Below are 25,488 nucleotides of genomic sequence, written 5' to 3'. Positions count from 1 at the left end.
CTGAGACCAAATCACCTAAAGGTCAAAATACTGACAACTCATTTCACTGAATCTCATTTCACCGACAACTTAAAATGCTAAATTTCACAACACTAAATGGAAAACCATGCACAAATAAACTCACAAAACTAATGGCTACCTATTTCCACAACTTAAAAACTACTTGTATATCCTCTTAACCAAAAAACAGACAATGTGAAACCAAACTAAGTGGAGGGCTATGCCCCCCACACCCCCCTAACTATATATATACTAAGTCCAGGTCGCACTACAGTGGGGAAAAGGGCGTATACCTTTTTATTTGCCTCAGTACTTTACACACTGCCACATCGTCTATAACTTTTATTTCACCTAAAGTTCACAACACTGACAACTCATTTCACTGAATTGTATGTCGGTGAAGTAGGATTAGTAGTACTGCAGCAGTGATCTACTGGAACACCTACATTTATGGTAAGTCATGTACACAACTGTACTTTTTCTCTTTCCTTTTACAGACTTGACCAGGCTATACTGTCTGTCTTTCAGGTTGTCTTGGCTAACCTATGGAGCAGTTACCAGTCTCCATAGTTTTACTTCCCCTGTCCACAAGAAAAGGTTCTGGAGGTGCCTTTGATTACAAGGGGTAGTTATACTTCAAGAATCTGTTCTCAATCTGAATATTCTGATTTTGTGGGAAGTATTGTTTGATTGTCCCTTTAAAGATTTATGTTTTTCTGAGACTTAAAGAGGGGTGTTTTTCAGTGGGAGCAGAATGAAATACCTATATTGCACAAAAAATGTAGTATGATTTGTTATAGTTGGATATGCCTAATTCTGCAGCTGTTCCTCCTGTTTGCCTGCTTTTCTCACTGCTTCTAGTTTACCTGACAGTCCTGCTCCCCCCCAGGAGGTCTGAAATGATATACAGGGTAACTCAGTCTCATTTATTTGTTTTCTAACCCCAAAGCAAATCAAGGAGCGATTTCTCTATTCAAAATCACTTCTACTGAACAGTTTGCTGCTGCTAACCACATTCTATCTGATAAGAATTTCAAAGCTTTTTTAACAAGTTGGGGTCGAAAGTCTATTTTTCTGCTACTGGAACTTTCAAGATTTTAAACAGTCACACTTGTATGTTAGGAATTTTTACTTTTTGAAAACATACAAAAAGTTGTTAAACTCTCCTTTGTTTGAGGTGTTAAAAAAATGTTCGTGTCTCTTTAACATTTGCCTCTTGGGTTACTAAGCATGTTTTAAAGGATGCTTATAATGCTGCTGCTTTGGGTCAGTAATGAGATTGGCTTGGTCTCATTCTCAAAGCCTAAAGGTGTTAATACTGAAATTTTAATTTCTCCCTTAGGGAGATTTTTTCAGACCATCTGCAGCTTAGGAAGTGTGATGAAAGGAAAAGTTAATTCAAGGAGTGACCCGAGATTTTCAGTCTTCCTTTTCTAAGGCAAATAAAAAATTCCCTTCCTCCCCAGCTCCCTTTTTCATTAAGCAGCAAGGAGCCATCAAATGGGAATTTGAAGAAGCTATGGCAAGTAGGTGCCAAAAAGGAAGGAAAACCTCAAAAAAGCAAGGACAGGCATTGCCTTCTCCATAACTATTTACCAGTTCAGCCCCACTAAAGCATCTCCGTCTCTGATACTTCATCTTCCCTTGTGGTCTAGATTGTGGCAGACAAGTATGTTTTAAGTGCAATTCAGCAGGGTTCTTGGCAGTATGAATCACTCCCTTTCAAAGGAATTCCTTCTTGCCCAGTGAGTCTCCTTGTTTTCTCCCTTTCTGCATCAGATGCACAGGGTGTAATAGAATCAGTGCTTCCCTGCTCCAGAATGCCAGTGCTGAACCTTTGGTTTCTAAACCTTTTTGTCAAGATTCCAAAGTTCAAAATGCTTTCCCTTCAAGTCTGTCTGTCTTCTTCCTTCTCTAGTTTTCACAGTAAAGCTAGACTTAAAAAGAGGATTGTCATCACATTCCCATTTGCAAGCAGTTCAAACATTTTATTAATGAAAGACAGACACTGAAAACCTTATCAGTTCTCTGTCTTAAGCTTTTTATGCTTTTCACTGCTCAAGTGATATTTACAGTGTGTGGCTCCAGTAACTGCTTATTGCAGACTTCAGGTCATTCACATTCTTCTATGTTTGGAAGATTCTTGTATTTGTAGACTTTTTCCACCTGTCAAGAGCCTAAATCAACCTTCTGTTCAGTCTAGGTTTTCATACCAACTTCTTTTATCCCTTCTCATGGGAATGTATTCCTGGGATGTCTGTTAGATTCAGCTCTGGCAAGAGCCTTTCTTCTTCCAGGAAAAAGAAGAAATGTTTCAGCAGTTCTTCCTGAGTTTTTCCAATCAAAGCCAGGTATCTGCAGGGGAGTTTCTCAGGATTTGGATACATTTCATAAATGATTCTCATAACTCCCATGACCAGACATCACATGAAAAAAATCCTAATGTTACCTCAGGTCAGTCTGTACTCTGAATCTTCACCTTTTATCCTTTCAGTTCCCTGTTCTCAGATTTATAAGAAGGGAGATTTTTCTGGTAGAAAGACCAGGTCTTTTGCAGTCCAGGTTTCCCATTCTCCCTTCCTGAGCTTTTCCAGTCTGTCACTACAGATGCCATCAAACCTGGAGTGGGGAGTGATTTCCAAAAGAGTGAAAGTGCAAGTTGTGTGGAACCATCGTGACAAAGGAGCACATAAATGTGAGGAAGATGTTGGAACTGCTCAGCACTTTGAAAGTCTGTAATCATTGCTGGACCCTTTGAGAGTTTAAATGGGCAACATCACACTTGGGGGGGGGGGGGTGTTATTAGATCTGCTCCAGAACTCCTTGCAAGACAGATGCCTTTTCTTTCCCGTGGGTGTGAATGTTCCTGTATGCTTTTCCACCCTTTCCAGTAATATCCAGAGTTGTTTTGAAGATCCAGAAGGAATCTCCCAAAAATTGTGGTAGGGACATTGTTTTAGCCCAGGTGACAGTGGTTCTCCCTTCTTTTCAGTTTGGCCAAGAACAGTTACCACAGGCTTCCCCACAGACTGGGTTTACTTGTGCAAGACAGGGGTTATATTATACACCCCAACCTGAAAAGTCTTCGACTAATTGTCTTGATGATAGAATCTTGATACATTTTAGGCACTTATCTTTTCTGAGGACATGCAGCAAATGATAAAGGAAGCAAAGAGGTACTAGAAAGTGGTGTTCTAGCGAAAAATATTTTCTAGTTGGTTCCAGTCCAAGGAGCAAGACCCCTTCCAGGCCTTGACTGCCTGTGGATCTTGGATTATTTGTGTAATTTTCTCCCTTAGGTTCATAGGTTTATACTAGGCTATCTGCCCTAAGGCATTTATAAGCCTAGCCCAAAGTTTTGTGGCTTACGCCACCCCTTATATGAAAAAATACTGTACCCATTAGTTTGTTGTGCCTCTGTCCAGCAGTGACACAGAGATGATTTTCGGGTAAACCTCCGATTTCCCATCCACAGGTCAAGATTTCTCTTGAACAGAGCCAGCGAGGTGCTGTGCCTCACATGGACCGGGATTTTATTCCACAGCATAGGGAGTCTCTGAGTGATAAATCTATCCCTCCAGCACGTCCTATTTATATCCGTGCTAAGGTTTAAGTTGCTTGCTCTAGTGGTTTTGGTGGATTTGGATTTTTTGAGGTGGAGCATGTCCATTAATTCCGGGTTGGACATGGCCTTGTATGTCAGGCACATGTCACCACTGAGCAGACGGTATGCGACTAAATAAAGCTGGAGTTTCTTCAATCTGGCAGCATAAGACAGATTTTGGAGTCCCTTTATCCTTTTGGTGAGGAACTTTTGGGGTCTCTCCAATTGCTGCAGATGTCGGGTGAGATACATCCCGAATGGGGCATTGTACTCGATCATTGGTCTGATAAGTGAAGAGTACAGGGGAACAATGACCTCACTAGATCTGGATGTGAATCCCTTCATGATCAGGTGGGCAATGTCGAAGGTCTTTCTAACCACTTTAGCAATGTGAGCGTCAAAAGAAAGGCCACTGTCAACCTGGGTCCCCAGGTCCCTGATAACCTCTTCTGTGCTTAGTGGATTGCCACCTATATGGTAGCTTGGGGTTACCTTGTTTTTCCCGAAGGGTATGACTATACATTTTTTGGCGTTTAACTTCAGGCCATGGCTCTGGCACCAGCTATCTGTTTCCGTGAGTCCCTTCTGAAGGATATCCTTGTCTGATGCACTTTCCACTATGGCGCCCAGTTTGCAGTCGTCTGCAAACTTTGTCAGCTAAAGTCCTCCCATGTTGGCCTGTACTTCTGAGAAGTAGATGCCGAACAATAGGGGGCCAAGGACCGAGCCCTGTGGGACACCACTTGTGACCGGCTTGGAGTCTGACATAGCGCCAGCAACTCTAACCCTGTGGGTTCTGTCCTTAAGCCAGTTTGCAACCCATCTTGTGACATATGGGTTTACATTTAAGCTGGTAAGTTTTTCTACAATACCCGAGTGGGGTATTGTGTCGAAAACCTTTGCAAGGTCAAGGTAGGCTGTATGGACTGCCTTTCCCTCATCAATGGCCTAGGTGACTGTTTCAAAGAAGTCAACCAAGTTCAAAAGGCATGATCTGCCCATGACGAAGCCAAACTGGGTCGGGTCCAATGTCTGCAAGTCCCCTATATCTTTGTTTATGAGCTCCATTATGATCCTCTCCATAGCTTTGCAGACTAGGCTTGTTAAGCTTATGGGGCGGTAATTACCAGGGTCCGTAGAGGCACCGCCTTTGTGGAGTGGGGACCACAGTTGCCATACGCCACTCCTTGGGCACGTATCCTATGGTAAGGCTGAGATTAAACAGCTGCCTTATGTGCGGGTTTAATTCCTCATTTAGCTCGTGTAGCACACAGCCGGGGACACCATCCGGTCCCATTGATGCTGTGTTTTTAGTTTAGAGAGAGCAGCTTTCACCTGCGCATTTGAGATGTCTGGGAGGCTACACTCCGCTGGGATAGTTATCTCTCCTTTAGGGGGGGAGAGGGTGAAGTTTGCACTGAACCTGTCTGCCAATATGTTGGCAATGTCTGTGGGTTCAGTGATTTTTTGTATCATTTTGGACTAATTCTGAGCATATCTGGGAGTTTCCACCCAGGTTCATAACATAGCTGAAAAAGGCCTTATGATTGCCCTTTGAATCCATGGCAATTTTTCTCTCAAAATTGGCCTTAGTTGATTTTATGAGTGCTCGTATTTTTTTACTAATAATGATCAGTCTATATATATATATATATATATATATATATATATATATATATATATATATATATATAGACTTTTTTCAGCCTAACCTTTTGGGGGCACCTGACATCTGGGGCAAGAAAAACTGAAGAAAATGGCATCGGCTGCATCTTTTATACCCCCGACGACCTGATGTCAGGGAAGAGGCGACGACAGCAGACACAGGACCAAGACTTTGGAAATCAGGCCAGACGAGGGCACCTGCCAGCAGGATTACCCAAGAGTGATGACTGCAACAGTGAATACACTCGAACATCTACATTTATGGTAAGTGTACACAACTGTACTTTCTGACTTCTGCTAGGAGAGTATCTGAATTATAAGCAGTGTTGATGTGTCAACCTTGCCTCATTTTTCAGGATTTCTATGAGGACTAATACTCCTTTTATGCCTAAAGTCCTCTGAATTCATCTTGAGCCAGACAATTTATCTGTCATTCTTCTTTTCTGAACCCATGAATAAGGAAGAACATTTTTTTACATGCAGGATGTCCACAGGCACCTCAGATACAACTAAGACAACATTCAGACTTTCAGAAAGCTGACCAGCTGTTTTGTATCCTGTGAAGGTAAAAGAAGACTACCAATCTCAAAGCAGACTGCTACAAGATGGTTTTCTTATGCTACTGCTTTTTGTTGTACTCTCCATAGTAAACCACTTCCAGACAGGGTTGCAGCCCATTCTAAAAGGGCTTTTGCTTATTAGTGGAGCTCTGGAAAAGGGTGGACTTGAAGTATTCTAGAGTCAGCAGCATGGTTCTTTGTACCTAGTTTTACAAAGCTCTACAAACTATTCCTTTTCCAGGTCCAAAACGGTCTTTGCTAGAACCATTTACCAGTGGTGCCTGGATTTGTAGTTTACTTTTCTTCCTCCCTTCTTAGGTTCTAAGCTAAGTTAGATCCAGATAGTTTGGACTACTGCAATAGTGAAATATTGAAAGCAGTACGGTTGTGTTAGTAACTTACCATAACTGTAGGTGTTCTAAAAGACCACTCCTTCCCTTCAGCCCCTTTATTTTGGATGTTTTCTTTTTGTATTGCCAGGGTGTCGTCCTATAGACCCTTGTGCATATAGTTGACTGTTGGGCTTATTTCCTGTCATCATCCTGTCGGGGCTTTTTATTTCACTTTTACGCAGAAAAGCTGTTACTGATTTTGTGCTCTAAAGATTTGAGTACATGGAAGACTCTCTCAGATTCTGAAAACTTTCCAATCACTGGGTCAGGACCCAAGTAGCTTAGGCTACTGCAACTGTGTCCTATTAAAATACCTACTGATGTTCTTCATATTGATCTCTGCTGCAGTAGCCCAAGCTATATGGGTTATATCCTGCCAAGGATATAACAGCTGGCCAGTTTCCAAAGCTTTCAGTATACCTTCTAGCCACCCAAACCATTAGCACAAGCTGTGCAGACTAAAAAGAGAGGTGTGGGCGCCAAGCCCTTCAGAACTTTCCTGCTGCTGGGAAGAGTGCTTCTGTGCTACACACTATGCCAGTGCAGTATACAAGCAACTGTACAACTGCATGAAATCAGCCATACTCAACAGAACTAAAACCTGCCCCTCAAGTAAACACAAACCTGTTTGGTGGACATCCTTTATCAACAGGCTTTACAACAAAAGGAAAAAAAAACTAAAATGGAACAAATTCCAAATTGGAAAAACTCCGCAAATTAGATCACTAGTGAAAACCTCCAAAGCCAATTATGAATCGAAATTCGCCTCCGAAACAAAGAGAAACCACAAAGCCTCCTTCAGTTGCATCAGGAAACTCTCCATTGCAAAGCCCAGGTTTGTTCTGAATTAGTACTTTTAACAGTATCACTTAGACGGATTTTGTTGACTTACCCAACCTGCTACCAGATAGGTTCAGCGCAAACATCACCCCCCCCCCCCAAAAGCCCTTTTGGCATCCCAGATACTTGTCCTGCACCTCACATCTCCGTAGATCAAGTGTTTAAGGTCTTGTCCAAGGCAAAGAACACAGTTTCCATGGGACCTGATAGTATGCCAGGCTGTATTCTGCACCATCTCCAGCAAGAATTAGCTTCACCATTGCGCACTCTATTCAACCACAGCCTAAGTACGGGCTTCATTCCAGCAGAGTGGAGAACTGCCATTGTCATCCCCTTGCACACAAAGGTGGTGACACTACTGACCGTGGAAACTGTCGCCCCATTAGCTTGACAAGTCTGATCTGTAAAGTCATGGATCTCATAAACAAGGACATAGGCAGTCTCCAAGCACTTGACCCCATCCAGTTCGGATTTGTCAAGGGAAGATCTTACCTGTTGAGCCTGGTGGACTTCTGTCATCAAGTCCCTGGATGTGGGAAACTCAGTACATACAGCTTGCCTTGACTTGGTCAAGGCCTTTGACACAGTCCCCCCACTTGGTCGTCATCAAAACGCTAACACAACTTGGTGTAAATCCCTGTATCAAGTGGGTGGCCAACTGGCTCACTGATGGGACCCACAAGGTCGAAATAGGTGCTTCCACCTCTGATAGCAGACCTGTCACTAGTGGAGTTCCCCAGGGATCTGTCCTGGGACTCCTACTTCTCAGAGGTCCAGGCAAAGACAAAATGCCTGTGGCTGACCAAGTTTACAGATGACTTTAAGTTGGGTGCTGTCATTGATGTTAACGTACTGCAGGAGGGTCTCACAGCAACTAATAATTGGTGCCAAAGTCATGGCCTCAAGTTAAATGCAAAAAAATGCATCATCATGTCATTCGGCAAAAACATGGCCCCTACTGATTACCACATCAAAGACAAATCCCTAAATACACAACCTGTGGTGAGAGACCTGGGTACTCAGGTTGACAATCTCACATTCAACCATCATGTAACGGCAGTGGTTAGAAAAGCCTTTTACTTTGTTCATCTCATAAGTAAGGGGATGGCATCCAGAAAAAAGGAGGTTATTACCTCTCTGTACTCCTCCCTCAATAGACCAATAATTGAGTATAATGCCCCGTTTGGTATGCATCTCTCCAATCATCTGCAGCTAAAGGAAACGCCTCAAAAATACCTCAGAAAGAGAATCACGGCCTGCAACACCTATCCTATGCAGACAGGCTCTAATCACTATCACTCGACTCGTTATCTTACAGATTGCTCAAGAGTGATCTGTGTCTCACCTACAAGGCAATCTTGGACCATGCCCTACTAGAGATGCTCCACAAGTCTAACTCCTCGCACATTACCTGCTTGAAAGGACAGAATCTAATGTGCAACATCAACAAAACCTGCTGGAGAGACAAGTTAGTCTCCCAGAAGCTGCCCTGTGTCAGGAATAGACTTTCCATACATGTCCGAGTTCCTTGCTGACCCTCTTTTCAAGCACAACTTTGAGTGGATGGGAAACCAACAGATTTGTCCCAGGGGTTCCACCTGTGTCCCTCATTGACAGGGGCAACAGGTGTTGACTGAGGTTTCTTTTTTTGGTATAAACTCTTGGTTTAAGGGACCTTGTCCCTCAAGTCCCCAGCACTGATAGTCCCTTATCCCTTCCAGAAGGTCTGAATGTCCATTCCTCTGTCTGGCAACAGATTGTATATCAGAAAAATGGGTTCTGAGACCTATCCATCAAGGATGCAGATGGTGGTGGGAGCAAATTCCTCCTCGAGGATTCCTCCACACCCCTAGACTAAGCCGTTCTCTTACTTCCTGTCGTACATCTCATGCTGTTCCTCTTCACCAGTTGGGAAAAGTTTTTTTTTCAAGATTATTTTTAATGCCAAAGAAAGAAGATTCCTAGAGATCAATTCTGGTTGTTTTTTTTCCTGAAGTAGTGCCTAGGTTCAAAATGCTGTCACTTTACAACCTGTTACCCCATTTGTGTTTTTCAGTAACCTTGGATTTAAGATGAGTATCTTCACAGTCATGTACATCTACATTTCAAGCATTTAGGGTTTAATGTGAAATTCCTTTTCTGAGATTTGTGAAGAGAGAAATCACTTGGTTGAGACAGCAAATCTCCCTGAATCCAGGTCTCCCCTTCTCAACTTTTGTTTCAAACAAGTCAGTCACAACAGACACCTAGGACTTTGTTTGGAGAGCAGTGTCAAGGGGATAAAACTGTAAGGTCTCCAGTAGTAAAGGTAGACAAAATCACCTAAACGTAAGAGACAGTAGCTGTTAAAAAGCCTTTCAATTCTCTGAATCATTGGTAGTCCCCAGGATCTATTTAAGTAGTTACATAAAATACAACAGTGACATAGTACAGAAATAAGAAAGAGGGAACCAGATTTTACCCCATTTCACAACTAGCACAGTTTACCTCCATAAGCATCTTGTGTTCTGTCAGTGCAAAATTGAGAGGCAGACCCTCACGAATGGAGTGAAAATCAGTGTGTCTTCTGGGATTTGATCCATATGTGGTGAGTTCCTCAGGTAGACCTTTTTGCTTCCTTTCTGAAAAATCAACTGGCAAAGTTCTGTTCCAGGACTCCTTGGAAAAAGGCATGGAAGACAGATGCCTTTTCTTTTCTATGGACAGGAATGTTCCTAGAAGATTTTCCACTCATATCCAGCATACTTCCGAAGATTCAGAAGGAATAAGAAAAGTTCATTGTGGTGACTCCCTTCTGGCCCAGGCAACAGTGGGTTCTCCCTTTTGTTGGAAATGGCCAAGTGCATTTAGCACAAGCTTCCTCACAGAAGTAATTTACTTGCACAAGAACAGGGGTGTTTCATACATCTCTGACCCGAAACTATTATATTTGACTGCATGGGTGATAGGGTCTTAATATCTTTTAGGCAGTTGTTTTTGAGGATGTGCAGCAGGTACAAATGGAGGCAACAAAGCCTGCTACAAGAAAATCACATATTAGAAAATGGAAAAGGTTTTCTAGTTGGCAATACCAAAACAACCAGCACCGTTTCAGGGCTAGTGTTTCTCTAGTTTTACAGTCTTTGTATGAATTACTGTCCTATGATGTGTATTACACATCTGTCAAGGTTCATTCGTCAGCCAGTGTCCCCATGGATCCCCATCTTTCAATGTGAAAAAGTTTTTGAAAGGGGTGCTTTTTAAGTAGTCTCCCATAAAACCAGTGGCTCCTCCTTGGGAATCGTAGTTGTGTGTTAGAGAAGCTAATGCACTTGTTACATTTGAACCAGGTCACATGGCTGATTTTTCAAGTTCTTAACCTTGAAAACAGTTTCTCCGATTACTCTGATCTCTACAAGAAAGGTATCTTACTTTCAAGATTGCTCATAGAACTAATACTTTTATTCCTTAAGTGGTATCAAAGTATACTTTTAAGTCAAAGTATCCATCTCCTTGTTTTCTGTCCAGAATCCAAGAATGAAGGCAAAGTAATATTTTGTACCTTGCATGTCCACAAACAACTCTGGTACTATCTTGGCAGAACAAAATCTTTAAAAACTTCCGATCAGCTGTTTAATTCTTGTGAAGGTAAGAAGAGGCAACTTGTGTCAAAGCAGACTGTTTCCAAATGGCTTTCTCAGGCCTATTACCTTTTGTTCCCACCACAACAAAACTTTTCCAGGCTGGGTCAAGGCACACTGTACCAAGGACTTGGCATTATCTGTCACTTTTTTGGAAAGTGATGATCCTGAAGTATTGTACAAGCAGCAACTTGGTCCTCTGTGGATACTTTTATAAAGCACTATAAACTAGATTCCTTTTGCAGGTCTACAATAAGCTTTGCTTTGGCCATAGTCCAGGGGCTGCTGGACCCTTCCACCTCCCAGCTGTCCTAAGCTGTGGTAATCTACCTATATAACTTGGACTACTGCAACAGTGATCATTATGAAAAACATAGTAAATTGTTTTAAGTAAATTTACCATAACAGTAAATGCTTGAATGATTACTGCTGCAGTGGCTGCTCTCCCCCTGTTGTTTTTTTGATGCGATTTTTTTTTTAATGCCAAGAAGTGGAGATGTATTTTTATTTTCCTAGCAATATCCTTTCGGGGCTTATCCTCCCTGTCTCAGTTGTCATGAAAGCTTTGAAGGCTTGGCAACCAAGCTTGTCTTTTTAGTCATTTCCTTTCAAGCTAACAGTTTGGGCACATGAAGGGTGCCCTGAAGCTTTGGAAGTTGGGCAGCTGTTTTATCCTGTAACCCATATAGTTTAGGCTACTTGCATCAGTGATAATTTGAACAACTACTGTTATGGTAAATTTACTTCCACAACTATACTTAATGGAAAGTTTACTAACTTGACTGTATACCACCACACAGATGTGGTACATAAGCAGAGTGGAACTCTTTCATATGCCCTGTGTATGCTGGCTAGCATTACAAGCCTGGATTCAGGTTGTATGGCTGAATATAGAGTTCAGAGCAGTATACAACTCTTTTTTTTTTTTTTTTTTAAACAAAAAATACCTTTATTAAATTATCACATATGACATAGGCAGTCGTACATTTATATAAATGAAAACTAATCATATTGACATAATTTTAGATGCAAACATATACATCCTAAACCATAGTGAAATAATTTTTGTTGCAGAGATTATACAGCACTTGTCTGTATCCAGTCAGTTGTCAGTCAAGTAGTTACATAGCTCATTCAAACCTTCCTTCTTTTAAATGTTCCTCCTTTGCATGCATTGTTCCCACAAGTCCCATTTTTTCTACATAATTTGCTCCAACCCTTTTCTAATGATCCCAATTCCAGTTTTGTCTGTTTCACTATATTCGCTGTTTCTAGTAAAGTTGGTTTACACTTTGATTTCCATTTTCTAGTAATTGTTTTTTTTTTTTAACAGCCACTATAATTAGAGTCAGCAAAGCCTTTACTATGTCTAGGCAATTCCAGCTATGTATCATAGCTGAAAAAATAATTTCTTTTGTTACACTACTTTCCTAACCCAGTATCTCTGACATAGCAGTCTGCAGAGGAATCTTTAAAGTCTAAAAACTCATTACACTCCAAGAAAATATGTTCCCAATTATCTCATTCCTCCCTATCACACCTCCAACATTTGCTGTCTGAGGAAAAATTCTTTGGAATCTACCTGGGGTATAAAAATACTTACGTAAGCACTTCCAAGCCAAGATCCTAAATCTTCTTGACCTTGTTGCATGTTTGGGAGACATACATATATCCCCATTGTTTTTTTGTAAACTGCTTATCAAATCTGTCTTCCTAATTCTTTCTAACCTGATTCTTATAGTTATCATGCAATATATTGTCTGTTGTACTAATTATTCCTTTATCAGCAGCTTCTGTTTTAGATTCTGCCAAAAATTCTACCATTGGTGGTCTTTTGCTTAGGATCCCCCTATTTCTTTCTCTTTGCCTATAATTGTGATATCAGTCCTTGATATGGAAGGCCCTCTCTAGTCTGCAGTTCAAATACATTCTTGGCCTGTACCCTTTCTGTTGCCTTTCCCTTTCTAATTATTTGCTCCTAATGGATTGGTTCTTTTGACATTTTTTCCAGTAAATTCCAGCTTCCTCTTGCCTATTGTTTGTATCCCCAATTGCAGTCACCCTATTGGCAGAATCTCCTTTCCCTTGTTGTCTTAGTTTTTAGAATGCTTTCTGCTATTTTATGAATATAATAATCTGTATGGTTATTGTTCTCCTTAAGAATCTGCATCCAAAATCCCAGTCTCTCTCCTTGTTTCTTGAGCTTCCCCTCATTTCTTCATCACTCCTTTCCACTTTGAATTATAGGGTTCTGCTTTTGCTATATATAGGCACATTAACTGTGTAGCTCTGAAATACCTCTTCAAATCAGGTAATCCCAAACAACCTTGTTCATTTGAAATAATAAATTTATCCCACTTGACTCTTGGCATCTTCCATTCCCAGATAAAATCTTTCAACTCTTTATTAATTGCTATCTACAACATCTCTTCTGATTGATAAACATATGCCTGACCTGTATATAAAACTAAGGGGACTAAACACTTTTTACTGCTTGTATCTTGCTGTCCATGTCCATGTAACAGAGCTTCCAGTTTCTCAGTCTTTGCATTATCTTTTTAGCCACCACACCAAAATCCTTTTTAATCCATATTCCTAAGTACTTCATTTTGTTATGTCCCCATAAATATGGATATTGCTGAACCAGTTCATGTGTGAGTACATAATTTTACAACTATTGCCTTTGTTTTAGCTTCATTAATTTTGTATCCCGAAAAGATGTGAAACTGCCTCAAAGTGTTCAGCAGCACACTGAAATGTCCTTTCTGGTTTTATCAGCTGTAAGATAACATCTGCAAATAGAGCTAGCTTTTCTTGACTATGTACCAGTTATGTCCTTGAATTACTGATTCTCTTATTTCCTTTGCCAGTCATTCTAAATGTAGTGTAAATAACAAAGGGGAAAGATAACAGCCCTGTCCGGTTCTTCTGCTCAAACAGAAATTATCAGAGAGGAACCTATCCACTTGAGTTTTCCTTTTCAGGTCCCACATATATCCTCCTAATCAACCTTATAATTTTATCAGGGAATGCAAATGCTTTCATAGCCCTGCTCATAAACTCCCAGCTTACTCTGTCAAATGCTTTCTCTGTATCAAGACCCAACAACAACAGTGGTTGTTGTGTCTTTTGGCTTATCCCGGTTAGGGTCGCCACAGCGGAACTCCGGTCCGCTAATGATTGGTAGTGGATTTTTACATGCCAGGTTACCTGCCCTGATGCACAACCTTCAACGAAGGCACGCCCATTCACGTATGCCTCCACAAAGAAGACGCTCTATATGGATCATCAGTGTTCTGTTAATGTTAACAAATATTTACCTCCCCTCCACAAAACCACATTGATCCATATCATTTTTGGTATCACCTTTACCATTCCTTTAGCCATTATAGACATAAATACTTTATAATCATGGTTTAGGATTGAAATGGGCCTGTATGAATTTGGATCTGATGGGCCTTTAACCTCTTTAGGTATTATACCCACCCCTGCTTTCTCCCAGGATGTTGGTGTTTCTCCTTCTCCTAAAATGGTGTTCAACAAAACCTTTCATATCTTTCAGTTTTTTTCCATACCAACTTCCAGAGGAGTACCGTCTGTTCTTGGGTACTTTCCTGTGGATTTGGTTGTACATCACCATTTTTATCTCATCTCCTCCTGTCCTGTTAGTAATTGAGACTTGTCTACCTCTAACCTTGGCATACTTAATTCTTCCGTAAACATTTCCATTTGTACCTTTTCTTGATCTCTCTATTTTTCTACTTTGTACAGACTTTCATACAATTTCTGGAATATTTCTAGTACCTCTACAGGATCTGTTGTAGTCTCCCTAAGCTTGGTGACAACCCCTTCTACTTTCTGTTGCTTGAGTTGTTGGGCTAAAAGTTTTTGTGCTTTGGCGTTATCAAAAAGCAGTTACTTAACAGCAATCTTTCTAAACTCATGCATATTATCAAGGTAAACCTTTATTTTCTGCTTAGCATTCTGCAGTTGCTTCTCCTCATTTTGTGAGATTTCCCCCTATTCTGTAATACGTTCAGTCCCTCCAAATAATTCTTGCTACTTTTTAAACATATCTCTCTATTTCCACCCTAGTTTTAAAAAACACTTAAATTTTATCCCACTCCCTAGCTATATTTTCAGAAAAAATTTCCATCTTCTCTAGTAACTCTCAAATTTCCACTACCCATTTATTAAATTTTCAACAGGTGGGAAATTTCATTACCCTGCATTTTTATTTTAGGTCTTATTGGTACATGATCTGAAATAGTTATTGGATGTGTATCAAAACTTTAAATTAAATGCACATGATGTTCTTCATCTCACATTGCTGCAGTCCTTACACTTGGGGTAGTCCGCTGTCCTCGGTCGGCCCGAATATCAAAGTATAAGGCTGACGTCGGTCAAGGCGCATTTGACTGACATCAGGACGTCAGGGTACAAATGCGCATGACCGACGTCATATCCTCAGTCTTTTTTGCCGCATGGTCCGATGCAGAAGCAACATTGCAAGTGCCGGTTGGCGTTCTGAGATTTTTCGATTTCGAAGTTTCAGACCGAGTCAAAGTTGGCTAAGTACCCCGTTGGGGAATATTTTAGTTTTTTCTTGCCTCAGTGGTTTACCGGATGTCAGAAAAAGTGAATAATTGCATTTCTTGTGGGAAACAGATACCGCATAGAGATTATCATACTTTGTGTATTCCTTGTTTAGGGCCTGAGCACGACGTTGTTGGCTGTCGCTCTTGTGCTAGATTCAATAAACGCACTATAAAGAGAAGGTTGGATTGTGCCAGGTTAGTCTTTGGGAAGCGGTGCAATTATAAAATGCCGTCGGATGCTCCGACGCCCGCTTCGAAGAAGCGCAAGGACAAAGCAGTTAAGCCTAGGCTGGAAGAACCGTCTGTACAGACGGTTCTTTAGAGGTGTCGGTGGAGCCGGTGGTTCCACCGGAGATTTCTTTGGGTTCCCAGGGAGACTTTGTTATTGCAGGATGTGGCCTCTCAGGAGGCAGGTCAGGCTGAAGGGGCTTCTCAGGTTACTTTACTCCCCTCCCTTCCTAGGGTGGTTAGGCCCTCTCCTTCTGTTGCCAAGGCTTCTCCCAGAGGCAGGCCAGGTTTAGCTTCAGTTGGTGTCACCCCTAGTTCTTCAGGAACTGTGCCCAAGAAGCATATGCTTAAAATGGCAGAAGATTTGATTACTTTGATTAGGGGTTCTTTGCCCCCTCCTGATAAGAGACCTAGGGTGGAGCCTGAGCCAGGGAGTTTTGAGCAGGCTTCGGATGTTTCAGAGTCTTCGGCTGAAGACTTGCAGGAGTATTCTCCTTATTCTGACTCTGATGTGGATGATTCTACTCCTTCTGCTTCTCCTCCTGAGGATTTTTCTTTTCAGAAACTCTTCATTCTATGAGGGAGCATTTTAAGTGGGAAGGTCAGGACTTCTCTGATTCCAGGAAAAGGCTTAGGGAATTTTTGTTTTACCCCAGCATAGGCCTTTGGCTATACCTCCTGTTTTAGATGTGGTGGAAGATGTTTTTGCAGAGGCTTCTCTTAATCCTGATTCTTTGCCTCCTGCTCCTGTTAAACCTGATAGATATTACAGGGTGCCTGACGCTCATAAGTATCTTTTTAAGAGTCCTAGGGCAGACCCAGAAACTGTTAGTCAGGGGCCTAAAGGTGTTAAGGCTTCTGTTGTCAAGAATCCGGTTCCTTCAGACAAAGAGGCCAAGGCTTTGGATAGATGGGGAAAGAAAGTTTATACTTCTTCCACTCTAGCTATGAGGGCTTTGAATTGCCAGTTTCACATGTTAAAATACCAAAACTATCTCCTTTCACAATTGAAGTCTAAGGTTGATGCTCTGGTGGAAGGTATTGATTGTAAAGAGTTGCAAGATTTAGTACATGTTTCTGACCAGGTGGGTAAGCATTCTTTGCAATGTGGTTTTGATGCTGTGCAGGCCTCGTCTAGGGTGGCTGCCACTGGGTCAGTTCTTCGCAGGCACGCCTGGCTGAGGGATCAGAATTTATCTGACCATGTTAAAACAAGGATTTTAGATGCTCCTTTACAATCTGATGTGTTGTTTGGTTCTCCTGTTGAGACAGTTTTAAAGAAAATGGAAGACAAGGCTAAGTCTATGCAGACTGTTAAAGATTTTTTGCAGGTTCAGCCTCCAAAGTTTAGTAGAAATTGGCCTACTAAGGGGTGGATGTATCCTTCTTATGATTCCCAGTCTAGGGGTAGATCTAGACGTGGTAGGGGCAGAGCTCAGGGTTCTTTCAGGCCTAGAACAGGAGTTCTCCTGCACAGTCTTCAGGTGAGGGCAGGGGTCAGTCCTTTCGTAAACAGACCCAATGACCTACCTTTTCAGCTGCCAGAGCCTTCTCGTCTGGCAGCACCTTTGGGAGGAAGGTTGGCACTTTTCAAAGAAAATTGGAGTTTAATTACCCAAGACAGATGGGTATTGGATATCATACACCACGGTTACAGGTTTTATTTCCATACCTTGCCTCCTTTCAAAGGCATGCCAGACGTTCCTCCTCCACAAAGAATAGAGGCTCACAAGCAAATTTCTCTGTTACTCCAAATAGGGGCCATTCAGCGGTCCCTATGCCAGAAGTGGGCCTAGGATTTTATTCTCGCCTGTTCCTAGTACCAAAGAAAGGGAACACGTGGAGACCAATTTTGGACTTATCTATCCTCAACACTTATCTGGGCATTCCCAAGTTCAAAATGTTGACGTTACAGCAGCTTTTACCTCTGCTGGGCAAAGATCATTGGATGGTAACTTTAGATCTCAAGGAGGCTTATCTTCATGTTCCTATCAGACTGAGTTGCAGGAAGTATCTGCGTTTTCGAGCTGGGACTTCTCATTATCAGTTCTCTGCATTGCCCTTTGGCTTATCTACTGCCCAGAGTGTTCACGAAGGTTCTGGCTCCAGTGATAGCTTTCCTCAGGTTAAAAGGAATACAGATTTATCCCTATTTGGACGATTGCCTGATTCTGGCTCAAGAAAGGGACGAGCTTCTTCATCATTTGGATTATGTGATAGCAGTGCTAAGATGCCTGGGGTATTCTGTGAACGAAATAAAGTCCAGTCTAGTACCCTCTCAAGACGTGCTTTCTGGGTGTGAGACTGAATACAGCATCCCAGATGGCCTTTTTGACCCCGGACAAACAAAAGAATCTTTCCCTTTACTTTCATCAGTTGTCTCATCAGTCCGGGCTGACTGCAAGGACAGTCCTTCAGGCCTTAGGGTTCATGGCATCTTGTATTCTGGTGCTTCCCAATGCCAAACTGCATATGAGGAAGCTACAATGGTATCTCAAAAATGTATGGACACAGCACTGCCAGGATTTGGACACTGTCATTCAAATAATACCTTGCATTCAAAAGGAATTTTTGTGGTGGGCTCAGGAATGTCACCTAAACAAGGGACTCTCTGTGACCCGGCCAGAGGCGAGTCAGATTCTAACGACAGATGCCTCAGACAAAGCTTGGGGAGCTCATCTGAATGGAAAGTGGATACAGGACAAGTGGCCTGCCAGACTACAACATCTGCATATCAACTTGAAAGAGATGTTAGCAGTCCAGTTTGCATTAATAGCTTTCAAGGATTTACTTCTTCCAGGGCAGGTGTTGATTCTAACAGACAACACAACTGTCATGTGGTACATCAACAAGCAAGCGGAACACATTCTTATCCTCTATGCAGGCAAGCAATGATTTTGTGGGAGACTGCTCTCAGTTTACAGCTAAATCTTCAGGCAAGGTTTCTGCCGGAGCACAGAACTCCTTAGCAGATGTGTTGAGCAGACAAATTATGGATCCCCACGAGTGGAAATTGGATCCTCATGTATTTCAGAAATTGACAGTGTCATGGGGAACTCCAGACATAGATCTGTTCGCTTCCCCACTAAACCACCAGCTGCCAAAGTTTTGCACAAAAAGGTTTCATCCCACAGCTTGGAGAGTGGATGCTCTTACTTTCAATTGGAGCAATCTTCATGTGTATGCCTTTCCGCCTCTGCCTCTCCTCCCAAAGGTACTACTAAAGGCCAGACAAGACAAGCCAAGGATGATTTTGATAGCTCCAGATTGGCCTCGACAGCATTGGTACCCATTACGGAGGAGCCTGGTACGGAAGCCTCCATGGCCTTTGCCTACGATTCCACACCTGTTGTCTCAGGAGGACAGTCATTTGCTCAATGTCAAGCTTCACTCTCTGCACCTAACAGCCTGGCATATTCTGTTTTGAACCATAGTGGGCCTCCACTTCCACAGCAAGTTTTGAATGTTATTTTGGAAGCTAGAAGGCCTAGTACAAGGAAAGTGTACGCAGAAAAATGGAAGAGATTTTTATTTTGGAGTGCAGCAAAGGATTTTGATGTTTCTGAGCCTAATTTAAGTGTGGCTCTTCAATATCTTACTGAGTTACTGGACAAAGGTTTGTCCTTCTCTTCTATTAAGGTTCATGCTGCAGCATTTTCGCCTCACTTTGATTGTGCCCCACCATTGTTTTCTCATCCTTTGTTCAAGCAATTTCTTAGAGGGGCAAAGAATAAAAGACCCCCAAGAGCTCCTACTCCTGCTTGGGATCTCAATTTTGTGTTGGAGAAACTCACTCTACAACCTTTTGAGCCTGCAGCTACTGCTGAATTAAAGTTTTATCATGGAAGACTGCTTTTTTGTTGGCTATTACCTCTGCAAGAAGGGTTTCTGAGTTGCAGGCCCTTATGGCAGTTGAGCCTTTCTTAATTTTCCATAAGGGTAGGGTATCTTTACGTACTAATCCTTCCTTTATGCCTAAAGTGGTTTCTAGTGTGGCTTTAAACCAAACTATTTATTTGCCTACCTTTTATGCAAATCCCCAAAATAAAGGGGAAAAGATTTTGCACACTTTAGATGTACACAGGCAGTTGCGATATTATTTGGACAGAACTAAAGGGTTCAGGCAGTCTCAGCAATTATTTGTTTCGTTTGCTTTGAGTTCTCAGGGCAAGCCTGTGTCAAAACAAACTATTTCTAAGTGGATTGGGTTTTGCATTGCTTTCTGTTATTCCCATCATGGCAAGGAAGTTCCAGCTGGGATTAGGCCTCATTCCACTAGGGCTACTGCCACTTCAACAGCTTTTTTGAGAGGGGTGGCAACTAAGGATATTTTGGAGGCAGCTACTTGGAGTTCAGTGCATACTTTTCCAAGCATTATCACCTACCACTTTACTCTAAATCCAGGGCTGGTTTTGCCACTGCTGTTTTGCAGGGCATTTTGGCAGCTCCTGCTTCCTTATAATTTGGCCATCCTCCCTTACCTCTGCTTTGGGATTCTACCCAAGTGTAAGGACTGCAGCAATGTGAGATGAAGAACATAGTACAGTTTTGTACCTACCATAAATGTAGATGTTCGAAGATCCACATTGCTGCAGTCCAATTTACCCTCCCTCCTTCCCCTCTGTAGTTAGAGGCGGTTGTGTGGGTTGGGTGGTCAATTGGGTGTATGTTGTCTATTGTATATATTGTACATATTTTTAGTGCTAGGATGGTTGGTTGTTGGTTTGCTGTCTTTTGGTTTTTGACCTTTATTTTTAGGGTCTTCTGACATCTGGGGCAAGAAAAGACTGAGGATATGACGTCGGTCATGCGCATTTGTACCCTGACGTCCTGATGTCAGTCAAATGCGCCTTGACCGACGTCAGCCTTATACTTTGATATTCGGGCCGACCGAGGACAGCGGACTACCCCAAGTGTAAGGACTGCAGCAATGTGGATCTTCGAACATCTACATTTATGGTAGGTACAAAACTGTACTTTCTTGTGAAATGGAAGTTCAGCCTAGCCTAGTTGTTGTATCTTGGGGAATAATATGTAAATTCACTCCAAACTCCTGAATTTACATCTTCCATGCCAAATAGTTTCATTCCATGCCAAATAGTTTCATAAATATTTTCAAAAATCTACCCTCCTTTGTTATATTTTCCCGTCTGGACCCCCAAACACATCTTCACTGCAGCAAATCAAGTTCCCGTCCCCACCTATAAAAGTAATATTCCCTGTTGAAAATGATTATTTTCTTGTGTCGACAATGTCAGATTCGACATTCCTTTTGTTTTTATTGCTCTTTATCAGATTGTATCCATGGTAATATGAGAACAAAATACAGAGTTGCTTCTACAAGCATTTATTTACTAGAGGAACGCTTTATTATATTCAATGTTCTTTATTCGCTTTCACTTATAACGTGTTACTAGATCAAGCCAAGGGCCTTAGTCTAGTCATTTCCCCTGTACAAGAGTGAGGAAAAGCATATAATTTTTTCTTGTATCGTACTCTTTTGACTAGTCTTTTTACATTGCAGTGCCTACATTTCTTAAAAGTAAGCACGCTGAAAGAGAAAAGAAGGAAACAAAATCAGGGGCACCTGTTTAATTTAGTGTCACCATTACACTTGAAAATAAATGAGAAAACTTTATAGCATGGATATTATGTTATGCACTATAAATTACTATTAAGAACAAAATTTTGTTTTACTTGCAATTAACTCTTTCCCTCCTCTTCTCTCAAGTGTTCCTCCAAACATTAATGACATGAAGTAGGGCATATGCTTTAGCGCCCCCTACAAGTTTAACGTAGAGAAGTCCAATATTTCCAGGTTTTCTTATTCTGTCATGTTTTACAAATAAAATTAATGCTTTGTAATCCCACATTTATTTGTCAATTTTCAAGTTGCTGGTTTTATTCCTGTTTATCTCCATCTCCCAGATCCAATCTCTGCTTCATCTCCAATACCCTCTGAATTCTTCTAGTCAACTCTTGTGCTTTTTTCAGTATCTCAACCATTTTCCATTGAAACATTGGAAAAGATTTCACTGGCACAGTCTCTCTGTGGTCTTTATTACTAGAAAAACAAGAAGCAGAATCTTACAGCAGTTTGAGTTTCATGCCTACTTCAAGACATTCCCTGATTACTGGAATAAATTTGCTTCTCTTCTGCTTTGTATTCAGTGAGTAATCATCTTCCACAAGCACTGTTGTCTACCACTTTTACTACTTTGTCCTTCTGTCACAGTTTTGTCAAAATAGACTCCTGCTGATAGGATTGTATCTTTACTATTAAAAGTGTAGGTTGCTTTCTCGTGGCCAGGCTTGGAGTATACAAGACATCAGCTACTTATGAGTAATAATGTATTTACCAAAGTAGTTTTTGATGGGGGTTTTAATGTTCAGTCACCAGAGAGGAGTATTTTTCCACTTGGGGGGGTCATAGTTTTGTTTGAGAGGTTTCTTTAGACACCCCCCCCTTGTGAACCAACCGTGTCACCACTGCTTAAACACTTACCCTGAAAAGCAGCTTTTTTGGTGGCTGTGATGTCACTGAGAAGAATACCAGAACTACAGACCCTGTTTTGCATGGAACACTTTTACAGTGTTTCATAGGATGTAGATCTGACAGTTTATGCCCAAGTTGGTGCCTGAAATCTATCTGAATCTGAATATCTAATGCCCTGTCTTTTCCTCTAACCCAGCATAAAGTGGAATTGTTGCTGTTGGTCTATTTTCATAGGCACCGTACGTTTTACCTGGACAGAATTTAGTTTCTCTCGCGTAGATCAGTTATTTTTGCCATTTGACCAAGAAAAGGAGGGTAGAAGTGTCCATGCAGATCCTTTCTAATGGATTGGCTAAATACACCAGTTGATTAACATTCTACAAGGGTAGCCTTTTCTTCATATTTATATAGAAATGCTTCTGTTCAGAGTATTTGTGAAGTAGCTACTTGTCCTTGTTGCTTGTTCTGAACGTTGTTATAAGGTGGACTTGCAGACCTTTAGTGGAGCAAGCTTTTGGTATTGCTGTCCTGCAAGGCTGATCTGATGTAGCTGGACTTGTCTGTAGTTCTTTCTTTTTTCTCTGGTCAGTTATTGATGTAGGTGTGAAAGTCCGTCACTTTATTGAACAGTGATCTTTACAAAGAAACAATATTTTGTGCAAGAAACTCTGCATAGTGATACTTGATTGGATAAGATCACAGTCCAAGTACAAAACACTCCTCATGTGGTACTCCTGTGGATAACTGATAGGGAGGGCTAAAACTAAGGGACAGAACTACTCCTATCCTTAACTTGCACTTTAAGAGATGTACCAGATTTGAGATACTGTATACAACCTTTTTCAGTGTAGGAGACTCGTATCTTCACTGTGAATGGTTGGCTTCTCACTATTAAAAAAAGAAGAAAAAGAAGCAGTTGTGTGCAGTGTGTGTCTTGTATCGATGACACAACTGAACGTTTTGTGTGGGGAAGAGTTGGCCCACATGTATATCTGTAGAGCTCAGGAAGACAGGCTGGTCATTCAGACATCTGCCTTTAGCTAATTCCTGTATGTCTGAAGTTCTTTGCAGTGTTGATCCTACTCAAGCACTTATTTTGATTGCGATTTTCTCAACACAGCTGTACTTATTTGATATTAGCCAGGTGACTTTGGCATCACTGTGATCCATCACTTAAAATTGCTGCAGATTGCTGCCTCAGTAGTTCTCTAGTTCATCTTCCAACTGAAGTGCTTTTTCCACAGAGTCTACATATCATTCTTGTATTTGCTTGTTTCAGGAGGCCCCTGTTTTCTTCTGCATATAGAAATAAATACAAATAGGTGAATCGGCAACCTCCTACATGCTTGATGTGTGAAGAATCTCATTTAGGACTGGGTAATTTGTCTTATGCTTGCTTATTACTGGTTTGGACTTCCACTCTCCCATAACCATGAATATTGAAAAGCATGTGATACACAACTAATGACAGATTGATATAATTGGAATACAGATGATGTTTAGTAGTTTTTTTAATATAGAGATGTATATTAAAGTAAACTTGTTTACAGGTTATATGCATTTGTGCAGAAAATCTATAAATTGTTGCAGTGTCTGTATTTTTATTTGTGTACTGTTTTTAATTTATTTTTGTTTTCTCTAGATAAGAGAATATGAGTGGGTTAATCCTCAGTCAAAAAAGCTGAAGTTTAACGTGTTGCTGACAACCTATGAAATAGTGTTAAAAGATAAGGTTTGTATTGAAGATATGGATTCTGTACATTTTGAAAATGTCTTTGTCTACAATGATTAATTTTGCATGTTTACATTCCTTATTATTGGGAGTTGCTATATTTTAAACTGCAGAAGTAGCAAATGGGCATTTCTGTAGTTATATGGCTTGCTGGAACCCATTCTTTCAACAGACTAGGTTATATTAGTGCTTGGTAGTAGGGTCACTGTATTAGGATACCTGCGCAACATGGTTTAAAAATAGTTTTACATTTAAAGTTCCTCACATTTAGTCTGATATAAACAGTACATCAGCACAGTTAATGTCATGCCAAAGTAATTAAAATGTGAAAGTGGAGACTACATGTGCTTCTTGTCATTATACAGTCTCTTCAGTAACATGCTGTGGTTGGTCTGGTCTGTGGCAGCAGGTTGCTGTACAGGCTAAGCAGTGAATTAACTGGTTTTGTAAACAACTAAAGTCACTGTGGATGCTGCAGTTGTTAGCACTTCTGCCTGATTTGCTTGGTTCCTTGGTTATCCTTTTAGCCAGGATGCTTTCTTTGCAAGATCTGCAGATGGCCTTTATGTCCATGTGAGTTTGCGCTGTATGCTGCGGTTTCCACTGATATTTGCAATGATACATAGCAGCTGGGTTTGTTGATCTTTTATGTTATCTATAAGTATACATACCTGTGTGCGTGTATGTGTGAGTGGATCCAGTGATGAGATTGATTTCCTAGCCAAAATTAGTTGCGCTCTTCCTTGCACTCAATGAGCTGTAACCCTGAACTGGATAAAACAGATGTCGGAGATAAGAGATCTCACTAAGTTTTTTATCATTTGGATGTGGAGACACTGTGGAGTTGTGGAGTCAGATGTTAGTCTACTTCCAAGAAGTGCGTTTTTTTTTCTTTCGCTGTATTTGTTCCTTTTAGTGGTCCATATGCATTTACTAGGCTAACAACCACAAGGGCCTTTTTAAGCCTAGCCATGTATCTCAAATCTCTGACAAGTTCTGGTACCCTTGATAAGTGTAAGCAGGGGCTTGGGAGACAAACAATTTACAGGTTGCCTGTGTCCATTAGAGACATAGGTGCCAAGCCAGGGATGAATTTCCTTTTCCCCATCCAATTGTCCGAGTTACAGTTGAATTGGGTTAGGGAAGAATTCTGCTTCACCTGGATGGAGACCTTCCCCCAGAGATGGGGTAGTCTCTGGGATACATACCTGTCTGTCCAGTAGATCCTGTTTATATCATAATCAAGGTTTAAGTCTTTAGAATGGGTAATTCTGGTGCTGTTTGTTTTGTGGATATACAGGAGGTCCATCAGAGTGGTGTCTGACAATACTCTGTATGCCAGGCATAGATCTCCTCTCAACAGCCTGTAGGAGACAGAATACAGGGATAGGGCCTTGAGATGATCTGCACAGGACATTTCACTTACACCCTGTATTCCTTTAGTGAGGAACCTCTGTGGACATTTCCATTTATTTGATATGCTTGGTTAGGTGCATACCAAAGGGGCATTACACTCAATGATAGGTCTGATGAATGTTGAATACAGTGGAACAGTGACTTCCTTGGACCTAGATCCTATAACTTTATTTGAGTTGCACAAAATAGAATGATTTCCTCACTACTGTAGACACGTGATGGTCAAAATATAAATTACTGTCTGTGTGTCCCTAAGTCCCTAACTACTGAGTCCGCTCTAAGGGGTGTGTTGTCAATGTGATGGTTACCAGGGCTGGATGACTTCCCAAAGGATGCT

At 41.3% G+C, this 25,488-nt stretch overlaps 1 protein-coding gene across 3 annotated transcripts in view; it reads left to right on the top strand.

The window, feature by feature from the left end:
• The window catches only part of CHD2 (chromodomain helicase DNA binding protein 2), a 3,702,317-nt gene that overhangs the window by 1,495,515 nt on the left and 2,181,314 nt on the right, over positions 1-25,488 (top strand). For all 3 annotated transcript variants that reach the window (XM_044078379.1, XM_044078380.1, XM_044078378.1), the window contains one exon: positions 23,646-23,735. In XM_044078379.1, the coding sequence (XP_043934314.1) occupies positions 23,646-23,735 (90 nt within the window). The remainder of the gene's footprint in view (positions 1-23,645; positions 23,736-25,488) is intronic.

The sequence above is a fragment of the Protopterus annectens genome, chromosome 7.part0 (assembly GCF_019279795.1).
Source record: "Protopterus annectens isolate FY-2018-M chromosome 7.part0, PAN1.0, whole genome shotgun sequence".
In the NCBI taxonomy this organism is placed as follows: domain Eukaryota; kingdom Metazoa; phylum Chordata; order Ceratodontiformes; family Protopteridae; genus Protopterus; species Protopterus annectens.
Note: the sequence above shows the minus strand (reverse complement) of the source record. Positions and strands in the feature narration are given on the sequence as shown.